General features: G+C 43.1%; 1 protein-coding gene and 1 long non-coding RNA gene across 2 annotated transcripts in view; one reads left to right on the top strand and one right to left on the bottom strand.

Annotated features, from left to right (window-relative positions):
- Positions 1-10551, bottom strand: part of LOC129213417 (uncharacterized) — a 30259-nt gene extending 19708 nt beyond the window's left edge. Inside the window, exons 1-2 of the long non-coding RNA XR_008579434.1 lie at positions 10446-10551; positions 3360-3625 (exon numbers count right to left, since the gene is read on the bottom strand). This is a non-coding gene — a long non-coding RNA (uncharacterized LOC129213417). The remainder of the gene's footprint in view (positions 1-3359; positions 3626-10445) is intronic.
- GSG1L (GSG1 like) overlaps positions 1-16653 on the top strand; it is a 59852-nt gene that overhangs the window by 6151 nt on the left and 37048 nt on the right. The window contains exon 2 of the mRNA XM_054843377.1: positions 11936-11983. Coding sequence (XP_054699352.1) covers positions 11936-11983 — 48 coding nt within the window. The remainder of the gene's footprint in view (positions 1-11935; positions 11984-16653) is intronic.

The following is a 16653-nucleotide window of genomic DNA, read 5'->3' as shown; positions in this document are numbered from 1 at the left end:
TTTCCCTTGAGTCTGTGGTGCAGATTTTACTTTCTATTATTTATTATGACGGAGATGAATAGAGTGATTGTAAACTGATTAAAGAACAGTCTTACAAGAAGGCTGTGGCAAGTAATATAATAAGGGAAATTATCACAACTGAGATCAGATATTTCTAGTTGTCCTCAAATTTGGTTTTAGGACTGAGATTAGCAATCTAGGAAAAAGAATTAGGGATACAATGCATGTCAACTAATCAATTAGAAAAAAAAAAAAAAAAGCAAGGTGAATCCCACAGCAAACCTGTGGACATCAGCAAATGTAGATACCTGTGCCTAAACTGCTCAACATCATCACTACAGGCAGCAGAAAATACTGAGTACTTCCTGGGGACATTAATTTCCTCCCCACACAGGATGAATTGAGCCCTGGGATTATGTGTTTTCCTCATTGGCTAAAAAGGAATCTGTCTAAGAAGTTGCCATTTCTAACACAGAAGTCTTAATTTGAAGAGAATAATCCTACTTTAAACGCGCTCCTTTCATATGCTGTGACACAAAGTCTGGGAATACTGGCATTACAGAGGAGAGATTTTTCTGCATAACGGAAAATGTGAGCTAGTCTGATTGAGTTGTACGAATAATATTAAAATAATTAAAAGAAAAAAAAATGAAAAGCACCAAACACTAAGGGATAAGATTCTTTGAGGTCACAGGCAGTTATCAATTGTGAGCAAAAGATAAAAAACAAGTTGTGGGCCAGTCAGTATTTGACCGTGGGGTGACAGCGAGCTGCAAAGTGCTGCGATATAATGGAAAGCGTTATTCTAGGGAAGAATCAGTACCACCGTGCAAGGCAGAGGTAACGCCAGTGCATTTTGTTAATGCCATTGTGCATAGTTATGGGAAGAAAAAGGAGGAAATAATAGAAGCAGAGTGGGGTTTCCAAGGTAGTTAAGGAAAAGAGAATCTCGTTCAAGAAAAGAAAAAATGGTCCTCTTTAGTACAGCAAATTGAAGGTCTAGAGGGGATGTGATGGTACCTTAGATATATGTGGATAAATATCGAGAAAAAAATATATTTAAGTAACTTGTCACTGAGAAAAATAGTGAAAATCCAAGGAGGGGTTCCCAGAAAGTGCACCTCTGGACTTCACCTCCACAGAGGGCAGCGTGAGCAAAGGAAATCCACAGCTGACATGGATACTTCTTAAATTCACAGAAAGAATCGTGTAAGGGAGGAGTAACATTTCTGGCCTGAGGAAGGTTGGAGTGAGTCCTGCGTAGCTGATTTGTTGGTATCTTAAGGAGGTCTGAAAGGAGCCATCATGGTTTGACTGCCTTGCTCACACCACGTCTATATTCTTTTCCATGATTCCCACACTTCAGGGTTGCCACTGGTCACCAATGCGAGCCAAGAAAAAAAAAAAAAAAAAGAGTTGCTGACTTGATGCATATCACATTTTCTGGAGGGTTTTATGCCTTCTCTAAAGCATCAGAAATTGGCTACAGGTGGAGACAGTGTGTGAGGAGGTTGCTTTGCTGCCATTGACATTATTACAGCTTCTCAGTATCTAATTGGTATGTCTGCTCATGCACTGAACATTAAACTGATGATCTAATTTGGGATCAGAAGAGAAATCTCCCTCGGGGTAGATAACAGGGATAGTAACAATTTTTTGCCTTCCTTTACAACATGGGGAAGGGTCCATTTCAGAAAAGCACTTGTGAATTCCTCCTAACAAGTCCTTGGATTTTTGCTTACAGGATAAGTTAGGCATGACCGTAGGAATTTAAGCTATGTGATAAGAGTCTTCAGATCTCTTCATGTTCCCCACGATGACTTTTGTTCTTCCCGTGGTACGTGATAGCTGTGGTTTCTGAGGTGGAGATTGCTTTATTACAGACCTTCAGATTTTTATAGGATGTTGGGGATATTTTGTGTCTGCAGTACACTGGGAGTTTTGGATTTGAGGCCCTCCTGAACCTGTTAGACAGACTAGCTGTACGAACATCTATCATACAGAAAATGTGGAAGTAAAATCCCTGCAGGCTGAGACTCATAACAGAGCAAAGTAAGGGACTAGGCAGTGAACTGCTCCTTATTTGATAAGTTGCTCTCTATCTCATGAGCAAAACCTGTGTTGCTTTCTCTCTGGATGTGTCTAACCTCAACCATTTAACCCAGTAGACTTAAAGGAGGTATTGGATAGTTCCTTGTAAATGGAGTAAACATCAAAGTGCTGGAAGAATAACGCATAGGTCCCATATTTCAAAGAGAACTGAGGCGCTTACCCTGCTGCCAGCTAGTGCAAAATATGAACCGACGCATTCAGGGCTACAGGAATAAATATGGGATGGAATATCAATCATCATGGTATCCCCATGGTTTTTAAATTACACCAGACTCAATCCTGATTTTAAACCTTTCCTTACATGGAATTAACAGAACTAGCGACTGACAGATCTCAAAATGGGGACTTACCAGGGAATAGGGCTGCTCCTAGCAGGACCCTCTGTTAACTATGAATTGGTGTAATGTTATTCAGTGTTCTTGTTGGTAAACAAAATGGTAATATAAATCTTCACTGATCTAGCTTACAAAAGATACAAGGACTACAGCAAGCAGTAAATAATGAGAAGCAGCTGTTACTTCTATAGAATGACATGGCTTGTAGAATGGTCACAGGCAAAAAAACTTACTTTAAGGTGTTCCACCTTGCATTTGTCTGGGTTTGGGCACGGAAAAGGACACAAACTATGCTCACAATCTGGGAAATTGATTGGGAAGCAGAGCCACTCCACCATGTCTAGAATCACCAGATTTGGAGACACCAAAAAACACATCATACTGTCATTCAGCCTGATTTCACTTTGCATCACCTGGCCAGACAAAAGCACTAAATGAGACTTTTTGGCAAAGTTATCAGGTACAAGCTTGGAAATAAGGTTCACAAGAAGAAATGCAAGCACAACGTTTTTCACTCGATTTCAAAAACTGGATATTCGTTTGCAGTGTAACGTGCGTGAATGTCTTACTGCCTATCTTGTTAACTTCCTTGAAAAGGCTGTGGCTGAAAGGTTGCGGTTATCTCAGTTTCCATACTCCAAGTCAGGTGTGCCTGCCTGGGAAAAAAGGACACCTCAACCCAAAAAGCAACTGAGCATCTTTTGGTAGGGAAGGTGGGAGAAGTTTCTGGAGTTCACTTTGAAGCAGGCAGCCTAAATTACAATGGCCAAGAGGAACAGAGAGCGGGCAGATGGGCAAGCCAGGGAAGAAATACTGTTATGGTGCTAACTGTGGAGAAGTAGTACAGGGTGATGTGGTACAAACTCTGACATCCAAGGTCCCCTCCCCTCCAGCAATCCCTCTGCCTCTTACCTACTTGCACGTGTTTCAAGCTGCAACCTCAGGACGTGTGCTCACAGCGACGTGCCGTGCCATCAGAGGAATGCTCTGTCCCGAATCTGTCTTTCCCTCCATTTTGGCACAGGTCAGCTTTTGATGTTTTGGTTTTCTGGAGTAATCCCATCCGTGAAAAGGAGTTTCCTTCTCTGCTGTCAGTGACTTGCATCTCTGCCTGCCCTGCTTATGTAACTCCGGAGCCAGGGCACAGATCCAATGCAAATACTCCAGTTGGGCATTATCTGGAGAGAAGCACTGGCATGGTTAAAAGATAATCCACATTGATTCACAGCTAATAATTGGAAAGAGTGGGAGCTACTGAACCACATTGCTTCTACAACCAGGGCTTTAGGGTCTTATTGGTTACTTACTCGTTTGATCTTTGTTTATCATCAGCCTGAATGGAACTGCTAATGCAGTCACATGGGAGACTGTAGAAGGCACATCAGACTTGATAGAATGGGGTGTATATATCAGCCACATCTTCTGTGAAGAGCATCGTTTCTAGTCTTTCAGAGTTTTCTGGGGAGACCTTATAGTCCCACAGATACTGGACCCCTGATAACTAGTTTATTTTGGCATATTTACATTAGCACAGAGTAAGCACAGTGTGGCAGATGGTCATCTGTGGGATGACCAGGTGAAAACCCTCCTCTTCCCATTCCGTGGTTTGAAATGCTTAAAGCAACTCAGAACTCTTTGCCTGATTTAATGTTTTCCAGATTACAAAGTTAGGTCTAAATTGACACTAGAATCATTGAAAGACTCTCTCAGCACCATTGTTTCCTTGATTCTCCCAATCATTTAAAAATCTGAGCTATTTTCCACCTCTCCAAATGATAGATGTGTGTACACATCCGTCAGGTCTTACCGAGATAATCAGATGAGTCTTGTGACTTGGATGTGTTTCGATTAGACATGATTTGAGAGCAGCTTGCGGAGATGTTTGCTTTCAGATACTGTGCAAGATTTTTCGCATCAGGGAGAGTTTCAGTGCAGAAAACGCAGTTGCCATGGCACATAGTCCCAGTTAGCACAAAAACGCGGGAGTATTCCCTGCTCTGCCCGCACCCGCTGCCCCCTGCACAGCTATCTACCGCTCCAGCGAACCGAAGGGGAAACTCCAGAGTGTAGATGATACCTCTCTGATAAAATGATTACCATTTCTTTGTGAATACGTGAATTGAGGAAAAAAATGCATGCCTGAAATGAAAAGTGGAAAGCTTTAAGCTTTTCCACTTTGAAAAGTAGAAAGTTTTAAGAGTTTGAGTTTGCTGAAAGAGAACAGTAGTGTAGCATTCAGATTTAATAATGCCAAAAGGGGAAAAGATTGTGAGTTATCTCAGCAGAGGTTGAGAAATTGAGCAAATTCTTATGTTACTTGGCAGTAAGAGAAATGTTGATGGGCAGCAGCTATGAATGACAGCTGTAAGTGTAAGAGAACGCAGTTGTTTTCATAGTCAAAGACATATTTTAGTGTAATTCTGTGTGAACTTGTTTACTTTCCAGAAAAAATATTGGTCAAGCAAAATCAACATGGTCAACTGGAAAAAGTTGGTTTTGCAGATTAATACTTGATTTTTCATTAGAAAAAATTCAATTAAATACTCTGTCTGTGATCAGTTTAATCAAAAGTGGAATATTTCACTTGTTAATTAACCTGATACAACTCAGTTTGAGTGAGCTCATTAACTTGTATTTTCCTGAATGTAGTACTTTATTTCACTGAAGTTGTGTTGCAGTCCTCAGCCTCGTCTAGGCTGGGATCCCTTGAGGGTTATATCTTTTTTTAGACACATACAATGATTTTACTCTCAGTAGATGATGTGGGATCTCATCAGAATCACATGACTCCAGATATAATTGGAGAGATAAAGATTTCTTAGGGCCTATTGGGGAAAAAAAGGGGACTTTGTCTTTCGTAGGCTGGGAGCCAGAGTGTTACTAAAAGGGAATGCTGTTTAAATGAAATTTAATCATTTAAATTTCCATCAGAACTGTACTTTTGAACTCATAAAATTTTATGCAGAGTAAGTGAATACAGACAGCTTTTTCTTTTTTTTTTGCAAGAAGAAAAGCAGAGTTGTAACAGAGATTCGTCTTTCAGTCAGAACTACGGGATTTCTTTTAAGTCAAATTAACTAGAATATTTTGAAACCATGTGGCTGGAAGACGTACAAATGAGGATTTTTTTCACAGTTGTTTTTATTTTGCTGCCCTGGTTATTAATGAGGCATTTATCACTGGCTCAGAGAGGAAAGAACTCAGGAACATAGGGCCAACAAGTATGATACAGGACATCAGCTTCTGGTCCTTGCTATTGCAACAGCCATGTTATAAACTTAGAATAGAATCATGGAATCATTTAGGTTGGAAAAGATCTTTAAGATTATCAAGTCCAACTGTTACCCTAGCACTCCCAAGTCCACCACTAAACCATGCCCCTAAGCACCACATCTACACATCTTTTAAATACCTCCAGGGATGGGGACTCCACCACTTCCCTGGGCAGCCTGTTCCAGTGCTTGACAACACTTTCAGGGAAGAAATTTTTCCAAATATCCAATCTAAATCTCTCCTGGAGCAATTTAAGGCTGTTTCCTCTTGTCCTATTGCTTGTTACTTGGGAGAAGAGACCAACACCCACCTCACCACAACCTCCTTTCAGGTAGCTGTAGAGAGCCATCAGGTCTCCCCTCAGCCCCCTCTTCTCCAGGCTAAACACCCCCAGTTCCCTCAGCCGCTCCTCGTAAGACTTGTGCTCCAGACCCTTCACCAGCTTCATTGCCCTTCTCTGGACACGCTCCAGCACCTCAATGTCCTTCTTGTAGTGAGGGACCCAAAACTGAACACAGCACTCGAGGTGCAGCCTCACCAGTGCCAAGCACAGGGGGACGATCACTTCCCTAGTCCTGCTGGCCACACCATTTCTGCTACAAGCCAGGATGCTGTTGGCCCCCTTGGCCACCTGGGCACACTGCTGGCTCATGTTCAGCCAGCTGTTGACCAACACCCCCAGGTCCTTTTCCACCGGGCAGCTTTCCAGCCACTCTGCCCCAAGCCTGTAGCGGTGCCTGGGGTTGTTGTGACCCAAGGGCAGGATCCAGCACTCAGCCTCGTTGAACCTCTTACAGTTGCCTCGGCCCATCGATCCAGCCTGTCCAGATTCCTCTGCAGAGCCTTCCTGCCCTCAAGCAGATCGACACTCCTGCCCAACTTGGTGTCATCTGCAAACTTACTGAGGATGCACTCGATCCCCTCGTCCAGATCATTGACAAAGATATTAAAAAGAACTGGCCCCAGAACCGAACCCTGAGGAACACCACTTGTGACCAGCCACCAACTGGGTTTAACTCCATTCACCACAACTCTGCAGCTCAGCACATCTGATCTGTCACAATGCAGTTTCACTGTGCACACAACAAGGTGTGCAGAGTGTAACGGGGAAAGCAGGCTAGAGCCCTGGAGCCAGTGTAGCGTGCAGACCTGATGGCCCTATGGGACCTATCTGTCTTAATTTTCTGGCAAGACTGAATTTGGGGGACTTCGGAAAGCCACTTCTCTTTCTTAGCTTTTGTTTTCAAATTATTGTTCAGGCTAGGGAGGTACAGATGTCTCTGAACTCTGCCTGAGGAAGGTAAGAGCATTTGCCTCCAACACAGAGTCCCAGCTGTCCAACGTGTGTGTGACACTCTGAAGTAGGACTTTTCAGTGGAGAAGGTAAGAGACCAGCCCCACTACCTCCATGTGCTATGGCAAGGGAGGTGTCGGGGGGACTGATCTACCTATCTGAGGTGACAGGACACGTGGTGACCCCTCCACCACGTGACTTGTGCTTGTCAGTGATGTCCTGCAGTGCCTCCTCCCCATCCCTGCAGCAGTCTTACTCTTTACCAGCCCATTTACTTTCTCCAGAATGCAGCTCTGCCAGCATAGTGCCCACTTTTCACACAGCCTTCTACTTTTTCCTGAAATGATTTGATTTTGCAGACATGAGACAATTTTCATGACAAGTATGTCCCACAGACTTGGAAGGGCTGGAAGGCTCAGGACTTCCCACCGCATTGTGAGCAGCAGCAGCAGGAGAAGAAAGTGCACAAGCCTCATGCTGGAAGCAAGACAGAGAGAGAGATCATGTCCTTATGCGGCCACAACTTTCTCTCTATGTCCCTGGGACTGATGCAGTGATGAAATCCACATCTTCCTGTACACTGTTTCCTAAGAACTCACAGAAGCCCAAAGCTTCTTCAGTAGAAACTAGGAAACATTTGACTTGCAGTGCTGTGGGAGCTTCCACAGCTGCAGAGTCATGAAATGGGAAAAGTCTCAACGAGTCTGAGGAAACGCTGTGCGTGCTCCTGGGAAGCTGAGCCCACGGGACTTTAAGACCAGGGAATTTCTCCTCCTTGTCTCTTTGCTGCTGGTGTCCTTCCCAGTTCAGGCTGGGCACGTATTCAAGATGCAAGTGCTCACATGGGCGCACACACCCACACCCACACACAAGCATACCTGACACTAATGTGGCTGGCCACATAGACCAACCCAGAGAGCTGTGCCTTTACCAGCACCTACAGAAACAACGTTATCACTCCCATCAGCAAGCTCACTCCTCTTCCTCTTCTCTGGCTGAGCAGGTCTGAAGATCACTAGTGACACTCGCACACCCCTTCCCTCTGTAGATACACAAGCACATCACACTAGTGGTCCCTCAGATATTATCGTGGGCTCGAAGCCTATTATCCATACCAAGACCTTTACCTAGCCACCAGCTCAGACCTTGGGTCTTTCCTATATGTCTCTTCAGTTTGAAGTTCCCCAGTGAATTACAAATACACAGACACATGCACATATGCAGGATTAGATTAATTAGTTAGGATTAATTAGCAAAAAACACACACAAATTTGGGGCTTTCCAGTTGCTGGTACCCAGACCTACAGGCCCCTATGACCCATGCCTCCTTCTCAGGAAGCCTAGCAGAGACACAATGGAGCTTGTGCAGAGCCAGCCTGGTGATGAGGGAATGCATTCACAAGGGCTTGCATAGGTGATGTTTCATCTCACTCTTGGGAAGCCATAGAAGAAGCCAAATGCTTTGCTCTCGTTGATGTTTAGGTGGTCTGTCTGTCCTCTCTCCTCAGCCTCCAGCAACAACCTGACACTGGTGAGCTCCAGAGAGCTTCACATGCACTGTACGTGGCCACTGCTCCTGCATGGAAGCAGAGAACGTTCAAGCCAGGTCACACTTCTTTCTATGTGAGTTATATGCAGGAGAGATCACTCCTTGGCTTTCTTCTCTGTCAGAATTAATGCTGCAACTGGGTGAAGGCAGGACTATCAGGGGGCTGAATCCTAGACACTGTTCTTGTTGCATCTCTAAACAGCCTTTTCTGTATTCTCTAAAGACTCTCCAGGAGCCTGGTTACGAGAAGATGCATCTGGAAAAGGGCAGCACAGCAGGATAAACTCTGCCAAGTCTAAAATTAAACTTAAGAGGGCTTAAGAGATCAGTTATACAAGATACCCAAAAATAACTTAGAATAAATCCTAAGAGGAACAGTGAAAGCACTGCTGACATCTTCAGTTCTCAGTGAGATGCATGTCTGCACGTTGAAGTATGAATGCGGTCTATAAATACCACCAGTGGTTACCATTGAAAATGGAGGAGGGGTTTCCAGTGCTCCAGCAACAGGGACAACGAAGGGAAGTGTTCTTGATCAAGAACTGCTTGTGCACTTCCTACCACAGCCTTTAGCAGTAAGCCAGGTGCAATTTGGATATCAACCATTGAGAGTGACCTCCCTCCATGCTTTTCTTATTCTCTGTCTCCAACCTACAATCATTCATTATGCTATGGCTCCAAAAGGCCTTTTTCTGGACACTCCACCATTTTCTGTCCATATTATTTAAACTGGAGGCCTCAGCTACAGCCAGCTCTCCTGGGAGAGATGGTGTTCTGGGCAAGCTGATTTGAGGGAGGACAAGGATGCACATTCCTCCAAACAGCCTGGGATCACACTCTGTACATCTGTCCTGAACACAAGGAACCTGCAGCCAAACACTATGGTACCATCAGCCTCCTGAGAAGCCACACGGGTCAGAAAGGCTTTGTACCTTGCTATGTATCTGAAGGCACCATGCATCTCCAACTTTTAGAATGGCCTGTGCAGTTTCTGCAGCAGCAAATGCCATTCCCCTTTGGCTGTCTTGGGACAACATGCTAGAGTCAGGTATTTGTTAAAGGTTTCCAGTAATATGGCTTCAGATTCACTGCAGCCACAGGTGAGAGATGACTCTAGTGCTAGTCAGTTGGCTTGAAGTCAGGTTAAGATAAAACTGCAATAAAAGTAATAGCTTACATCTGAAAAAAAGCCCACAAAAACCAAACCCAAACCACAGATCCATATGGCTAGAATGAAGAATCCTGCTTAATCTGTTTATATCAAATTCAAGTCTAAGGGTCACTCTCCCTATATTCCCTTGATTTTATGTCAATGCATTCCTGACACATCTCATGCCCTAAAACTCAGAGTCTCTGGATAAGAATGATTCCTACTTACAGCACAATATCTTTTATAGTCCACTTATTTATCTTGATTTCTCAGTCAGGGGCCTAAAGTACACCACATGTGAAAAGAAGTTGAGGGAGATGGGCTTGTTCATGTCCCTTCAGATAGAGGAACGATGACTACAAAGATGACAGAGCAGCTAGAGAAGTTCAGGTTGGGCATAAGGAAAGATTTCTCCAGAAGGGTGGTGAAGCCCTGGGACCACAGCAGAGGAGAAACTCCATCCTTGGAGTGTCTAAAGAATGGGTATCATCATCCTTGAAGTATTTCAAGATTTGGCTGGGTGAAGTCACAGCTGACCTGATCGGACATTAGTGATAGTCCTGCTCTGAACAGGAGGCTGGGCAACAGACCTGCAAGGTCCCATCAACACAACACTTTTGGGATGCTGTGATTTCTGTGATCCACCAGGCATCTTTCAGTCTGTCTGCCCCAAAACTTAATAATTTACTCATCTGACATTCCTTCCGCTCAGATAAGGACTGCCGTACCTACCTCTTTGGAAACAGAGATGGAGCTCTGATAAGTTAAGTGTCACTTCTGTTTCTTGACTGTCCTCTTGACAGTGCCTGGATTCACAGAGCAGAAGTCCTTCCCCCTGCCATGAAGATATTAAATTGTTCATTTCAATGTCAAGTGAATCTTTTCTTTCATAGCAACTTATACACAGACAAACAGACTACAGACTATGTACGTGACACTTTTTAGCATATTTATCATAGGTTTAAAACTGCAAAAAGTAAATAAACTGTGGTAATTATAGCATTATAATAATAGATTGTTATTTCAGCACAGATATCAATTGAATGGTTACTTTTATCTTAATCCTGCCAACAAAAACACCGCAAGGATTAACATTTTATATTGGTTTGCACATATAATCAATTACAACTCAGAAAAAATTACACAGACTTCAACATCACTACAGCATTTCACTGTTTATTCTTTTTTAATGGCTTGCATTTCCTAAATCAGTCTTTCGACTGTGCAATTAAAATTTAGCAAAACTAATAAAAAAACCTACTCCTGAAGCTGCTTTTGCGTCAATTAGAGTCTTAAAGGGCAAAATGGTTTCTTCTCCATTAGCTCTGGCAGGCATGCTGTGCTCTGATTCCTCAAGGCGGGCAGGCTGTTGGTCACCTTGGAACATAGCATATTGAAGGAAACACGTACACTTGGTGTATGGATGCACATAGAGCAGAGGAATTATTTTATAATCTCTGATTGCCCAAAGAAATAAAAAGAAAGGTCAAAACATCCACCCTTAAGATACATTTCCTGCTCAGAAGCAATATGCTTCTCAAGAATGCCTGCAAAAACAAGAGAAAATTTAATTTACAATGATAAATGGATGCAGCAGCCACAAAGCAGAAGGAGTGGCACGGGGCTGTGATGGTTGTACCGAGGCATTTGCCTGCTTTTTTAACATTTTTTTTTAATACTATGCAATCGCTTAGCTTGCTTTGTGCTTCAGGTTTTGTCTGTCCTAGTCACACGTGTCGTATCTGTCTATTGAGAAATCTGTGCCCGTGGCAATGCCTCCTGGCACTGGGAGGTTCGGTCAGACCCTGGCGGGGCACACGCGTTGTCCTGACGATGAGAAGGAGGAGGGCAAAAGTGTTGGTGAAATAGGCCTGTGCTCCCCCAGTGCTCCTCCATCTGGAGCCCAACACTGTTCCCAGCCTTGGCAAAGAGCAGAACTGACCCAACTGGGACCCAACCGTCAGAGAGAACATTTTTCTTCACTAACTGTATTTCATACTCCTAATCAAGGGAATTCAATCCTAAAGGAGAGTCCAGCCTTGTGAGCATAGCAATTCTGGTCCAGGCTGGAGGCACAGGTAAATGTCTGCTCTCTGTGTGGGACAAGCTAGTAGTCCTGTAGAGTCTCAGGTGGGAACGATGGCAGAAACACCAGTCAGAAAGAGGAGGCAGAGGAAAATCAATCAACTTCTGTCTCCTAAAATAATCCTTTTCTTTTAAAGGTGAAAAATGTCGAAGTTTTATTGACCTTGCCCCGGCTTCTGAAAAAGGTAAGACAATACAGTCAAGGCTTCTTCCCATTTTACAAATTGCATCGGTATTGTTTCTTGTCGTACTTCAGTGCCAGGGGAAACATTACTTCCTAAGCACGCAAGGACCTACATGTCATCCAGACTACATACAGCCAGGTGAAACAAATGCCAAGGGTTTAAGACAGCTGTTTACCCAGTTTATGCAGATGTGTCATTTCTCTTCATTCAGACGATTTTTTTTCAAGAAAACAAAGATTTATATTGTAATACAGACATTTCCCTTCTTCCTCTAGTGAGGAAGGACATGCTACACTTTCCTCAGGCCATGAAGACATTTATGGTCAGAAAACTGCAGTCACAGTACCAAATGTCTCTTTGTGAGAGGGAATCATGTAGATGCTTGTTTGTTTGATTTACCCTCGGAAAAAAAATTACATTCAAGTGCACAGAAAGAGGCAGGCTGCAAAAGTTTTCTTTCAATAGTATTTATCAAGAAAAAGAGTTCAATTAACAAACTGGGCAGCTGAGCCCATCCTGCTCCCTGCTCAAGACAGAACGTTCTGCACAGCACTGAAGAGGTACACGAGCCTCGCAGAGTCCTTCAAGCTAACAAAGGGCTTCTGGAGAATCCAAAGGACGGATGAAAATTCATGTTTGTACAAAGCAGCGATATACTTTGTTAGATCACTTGAGTCAATCACAAAACCGTTTGGGCATACGGTACCTTCATCAGGTCTGACAGAGAGGCAGCGAGTGGTGTAAGGAACAATTGTTCTTAGTTTGAATTGCTGATCAGCTGCACAAATTGAAAGAGAAGGGCAATTACCATTAATAAAGCAGTGGGGTAGTTCAGTGAGAGAAATAGTAACAGAGACAGTCTCTGTGAAATTCATTGTGAGTAAACCTAAATAAATTATGCACGTAAGGGAAGAACAATCCTGGGATTACTGCCACTAATGGGCTCTGAGCTGGATCTCACACACACAAATGGGACCTTGGGGCACAGCCGTTCTTATGAAATCACTAGCTCAATACTCAGCAGCAGTTAAAAAGCAAACTATCTGTTAGAAAGTGTTAGGAAAGGACTTGAGAACAGAGCAGACACTACCCTGTTGCATGAGGACTGTATACATCTGAGCGCTTCGACTTATATAAAACGTAGCATGGTATTTTGTCGTTTTTAGTCCAGCTCACAGAACGGCAGCAAGGATAATCAGAGTTCTGGAAGATTCTGTTCAAGGATGAGACTAAGACTGTTCAGCCCAAAGGAGAGACACGTGAGAGGAGAGGAGATGGGCATTGATAAAGATGTAAGAGGAACTGAAAAGGCAACCTGGGGCAGTTCACTGCCTTTACCAGCACAAGGACTAGCCGGCGTTGCATGGCACCTTCAGGAGACAGACTCAGAACAAGCACAATGTGTCTGTTACAAAGGCAATGGGATGTTTTTGTGCTTTATCCATTTTCTGTGAAAGTTCATTATGGTGCATAATGCTTGGTTGCATCACCCACACGCTTTCCAAAACAGCATTTAGTGCTTTACATTAAGTATTTCTTTTGGTTGTGTGAAACGCTGTCAGCAATTTTTTTTAAAATTGAATTTTAGAGCTGCTGCACGATGTCAATGTATATTTCTAGACTATTCTATTTTTCCTTTTTGAGGAAGAAAGGCTCTTTTGGTGTAGTGGTATAAAGAAACTTATAACTATTTCTGAAGTCTTGCCGTGAAATTATAAGGCGTATTGACAGAAAGAGAGAAGAATGCTCAGTCAGAGATGGAAAGTGCTGACCATCTGACTCACAAACAACTGTAGATCAAGTTGGACACTGCAACATAATCTGAATTTTTCACCGTCAGTCTTGTACGGTCCAGACACAGTTTCATCACATGTGAAGAGAAAATTGTGTGTCAATGATGCCCAACTTACTTTCGCTGCAAAATTCAACTTCTTGACTTCTTCTCTTTTCCAGATAGAAATAACTTCCTACTCCTTTAATTTATTCACCCCCTCACTCAGCGTTGACTTCAATGGTCATAGGCTTGTCAGCTACTCAGTTACACCTAGTGCCGGGACAGATTCTTGATTCTTCTTCCAAGTAAATGAGAGATGATAAAATGCAGTGAATATAAAAAATGGAGCTCAGTTATACAAATATATTGTGGTCCATTGTGTAACTGGGAATTTGTGGACTAAACTTGTCTGCGCAATGAGACGTCAGCTTATTCGGTTTCTGTACACATTCTTAGCATCACTTACCACTAAAATGTGGCTGTTCAAGGTTGTGATTATCTAACATGTCTCCATGTGTACATGCTCTGTTACTGCAACTGAGCACTCAGGCTTTCTAAAGGTTTCTTTTCAGTTGGTTTTCCCTGATCCGAAGATGACCGCTATCTAACCAACCTTTAAGCTAAATACAGGCTGTTGAAATACCTCTGAGCACATAATCTTCCACTTTTAAGGCATGCTAAAAGGAAGCCTAAGAACAAGTTGTGTAGCCACTGTCTTCTAGAGTCCCTCACCAATTAACAGCAAGTCAGTATAAAAACTCTGCATAATATTTAAAACCTTCTTAGCATAGAAAAGCTTATCACTGAAATATTCACAGTAAAACCATCTATGGTAAGGCCTAGCTACATTCTTACCACAAATCTTGCATTCATAAATGAAAATGTTTCTTATTCTTACTGTAAAAAAGTAATAACTTAAGCTTGAGCTTCCTATCTTTAATCCATTTGTGCTGATCTCTAGTGTAGCTGGATACTGTATTTCTGATCAGCTCTTATACCCTTTCCATATATCGCACCAATGACATCTACTAAAAGGAGGCAGCAAAATTTGGGGCAAACAGACCCACAGTATGGTATAAATAAGCATTTGCAACCCACACTAGGAGAGCTCTTCCCTGCATTTAAGGCAGCTGCCAACAATCTGTCAGAACTTTGTAAGCCTAACATTGAATTTATTAGCTATTGCTGGTTGTTAGTGCCAAATCTGCTTAACAAAATCAGCTTGGTGATGGTAGATAATAACTAGGAAAAAAAACCAAAACAGTTTCTGTGTCCACAAATATTTCTTATGACAGTTTCCATTCACTATCAATAAAGAATGATAGGGCAATAGCTGGTTACATTGGCCAGGACTTTTAATGAGCTCTCACAGAGTAGATGATGTTGGGTCCCATGAAGCGTGCTGTTTTCTAACTCTCATTACAGATGTGTGTATCTTACTAGATAGCAAGTATTTCCAGAAGGAGTTGGAAGGAAACTGCCACAGTAGGCTGGACCTGATCTTTCAGTTCTGAATTGTTTCTGAGATCTTCTCCACAAAACTTAATCCAAGGTTTGCTCCTGCTGAGTATTCTGATGTCTGAAGAAGAAATGGGAAACCTATTTAGTGAGGGGCACTTACGCATGACACTGCAAAGTACACTCAGTTTTCAACTACTTGGTCCATTTTCAAATGCAGCTTACAGTCTTTCCTTTCTCTTTGGGCTATTGAAAACTTTGCTAAATCATCTTTCTGTCAAGCTCCTGGATGCAGTGCCCATCCAGAACACTCTGGCTGGGGCACACTCCACCACCCTCCTCCTCTCGTAACACCATTTGGGTGCACCTTCTAGCTCCCCTTTCCCATTGCTTCAATTCCGTGCCCAAGAGAACTTCCAAGATCCCTTGGAGGATACATTCAAAAGGAAGAAACCAAGGCTAAATATTATGTCTGGAAACTATAGCTCCACAATGGAAAGCACAAGGTAGCAATATGTCCCATCAAATGATCTGATAAATGATGTCACTGACTAGCATAACACCGCAGCTATATACATACACAGGTCTGCTCCTCCCCCTGCCTAGAACGGCATGGGGATTTGAACTCCCGCATCCTTCTATAAATGCATAAATGTCAGCTGTCAACCACAGCAACACAGAGAGCCAGAGGATGAGGAGTCACGACGAGCCGAACTCCTTGCGCAAGTGAAGGCTGTGATATATACAGTGGAAATCAGCTGGAAGCAGCATTTGTGCTGGAAGAACTTTGCTGGGGGAGAGAGAGAGCTTGCAGGAAATGTGGTGCCCCCAAGAGTTTTGGAGATGGTGTTCACTGGAGCTGTGGCTCAGGCACTTTCCAAACAGCCTGCAGCACATACTGAAATGAGGTGCTCTGGCCTGAGGAGCCCTGTTGGGAAGTTGCTTCAGGAACAGGCTCAAAGGTCAGTGTTGGCTCCAAATTTAGAGATGGGCACAGCAACATAGGATAGGATTCACAGGACAAGCTCCTTACGGGTATGGTACAATCTGGTCTAAGTTACTCTAGTGCTCTGTAGGACCCCACTTGCTTCAGCTGTGATATCTATGGAATAATACCCACAATGAATGGCAAAGCAGCAGGTCATCAGCAACTGCCTATATTGCATTGCTTTCTGCTTATTTATAGGGAAGTCCACATGCATAAAATAAACAAGACTTTTTAGAGACCATGGAGGTTGAGGCAAGGCAAAGCCTTGCAGAAGGAAAATGAACATTGCTAGGGAGCATTTAACAGTCCAAAATGTTACAGGGGACTTTTTAAATTAGAGATTGTACTGGCAGAGGTAGGAGATGCCTTCTGCATGTCCTCTACACAGCTCGTGATGATGCATCCTGTAGAGATGAAGCAATAAAAATTCTGTATTGTCTAAGAAGTAGC

This window comes from Grus americana, chromosome 15 (assembly GCF_028858705.1).
Source record: "Grus americana isolate bGruAme1 chromosome 15, bGruAme1.mat, whole genome shotgun sequence".
Classification (NCBI taxonomy): Eukaryota; Metazoa; Chordata; class Aves; order Gruiformes; family Gruidae; genus Grus; species Grus americana.
The sequence above is the reverse complement of the archived record's forward strand: the minus strand, read 5'-3'. Positions and strand labels throughout refer to the sequence as shown.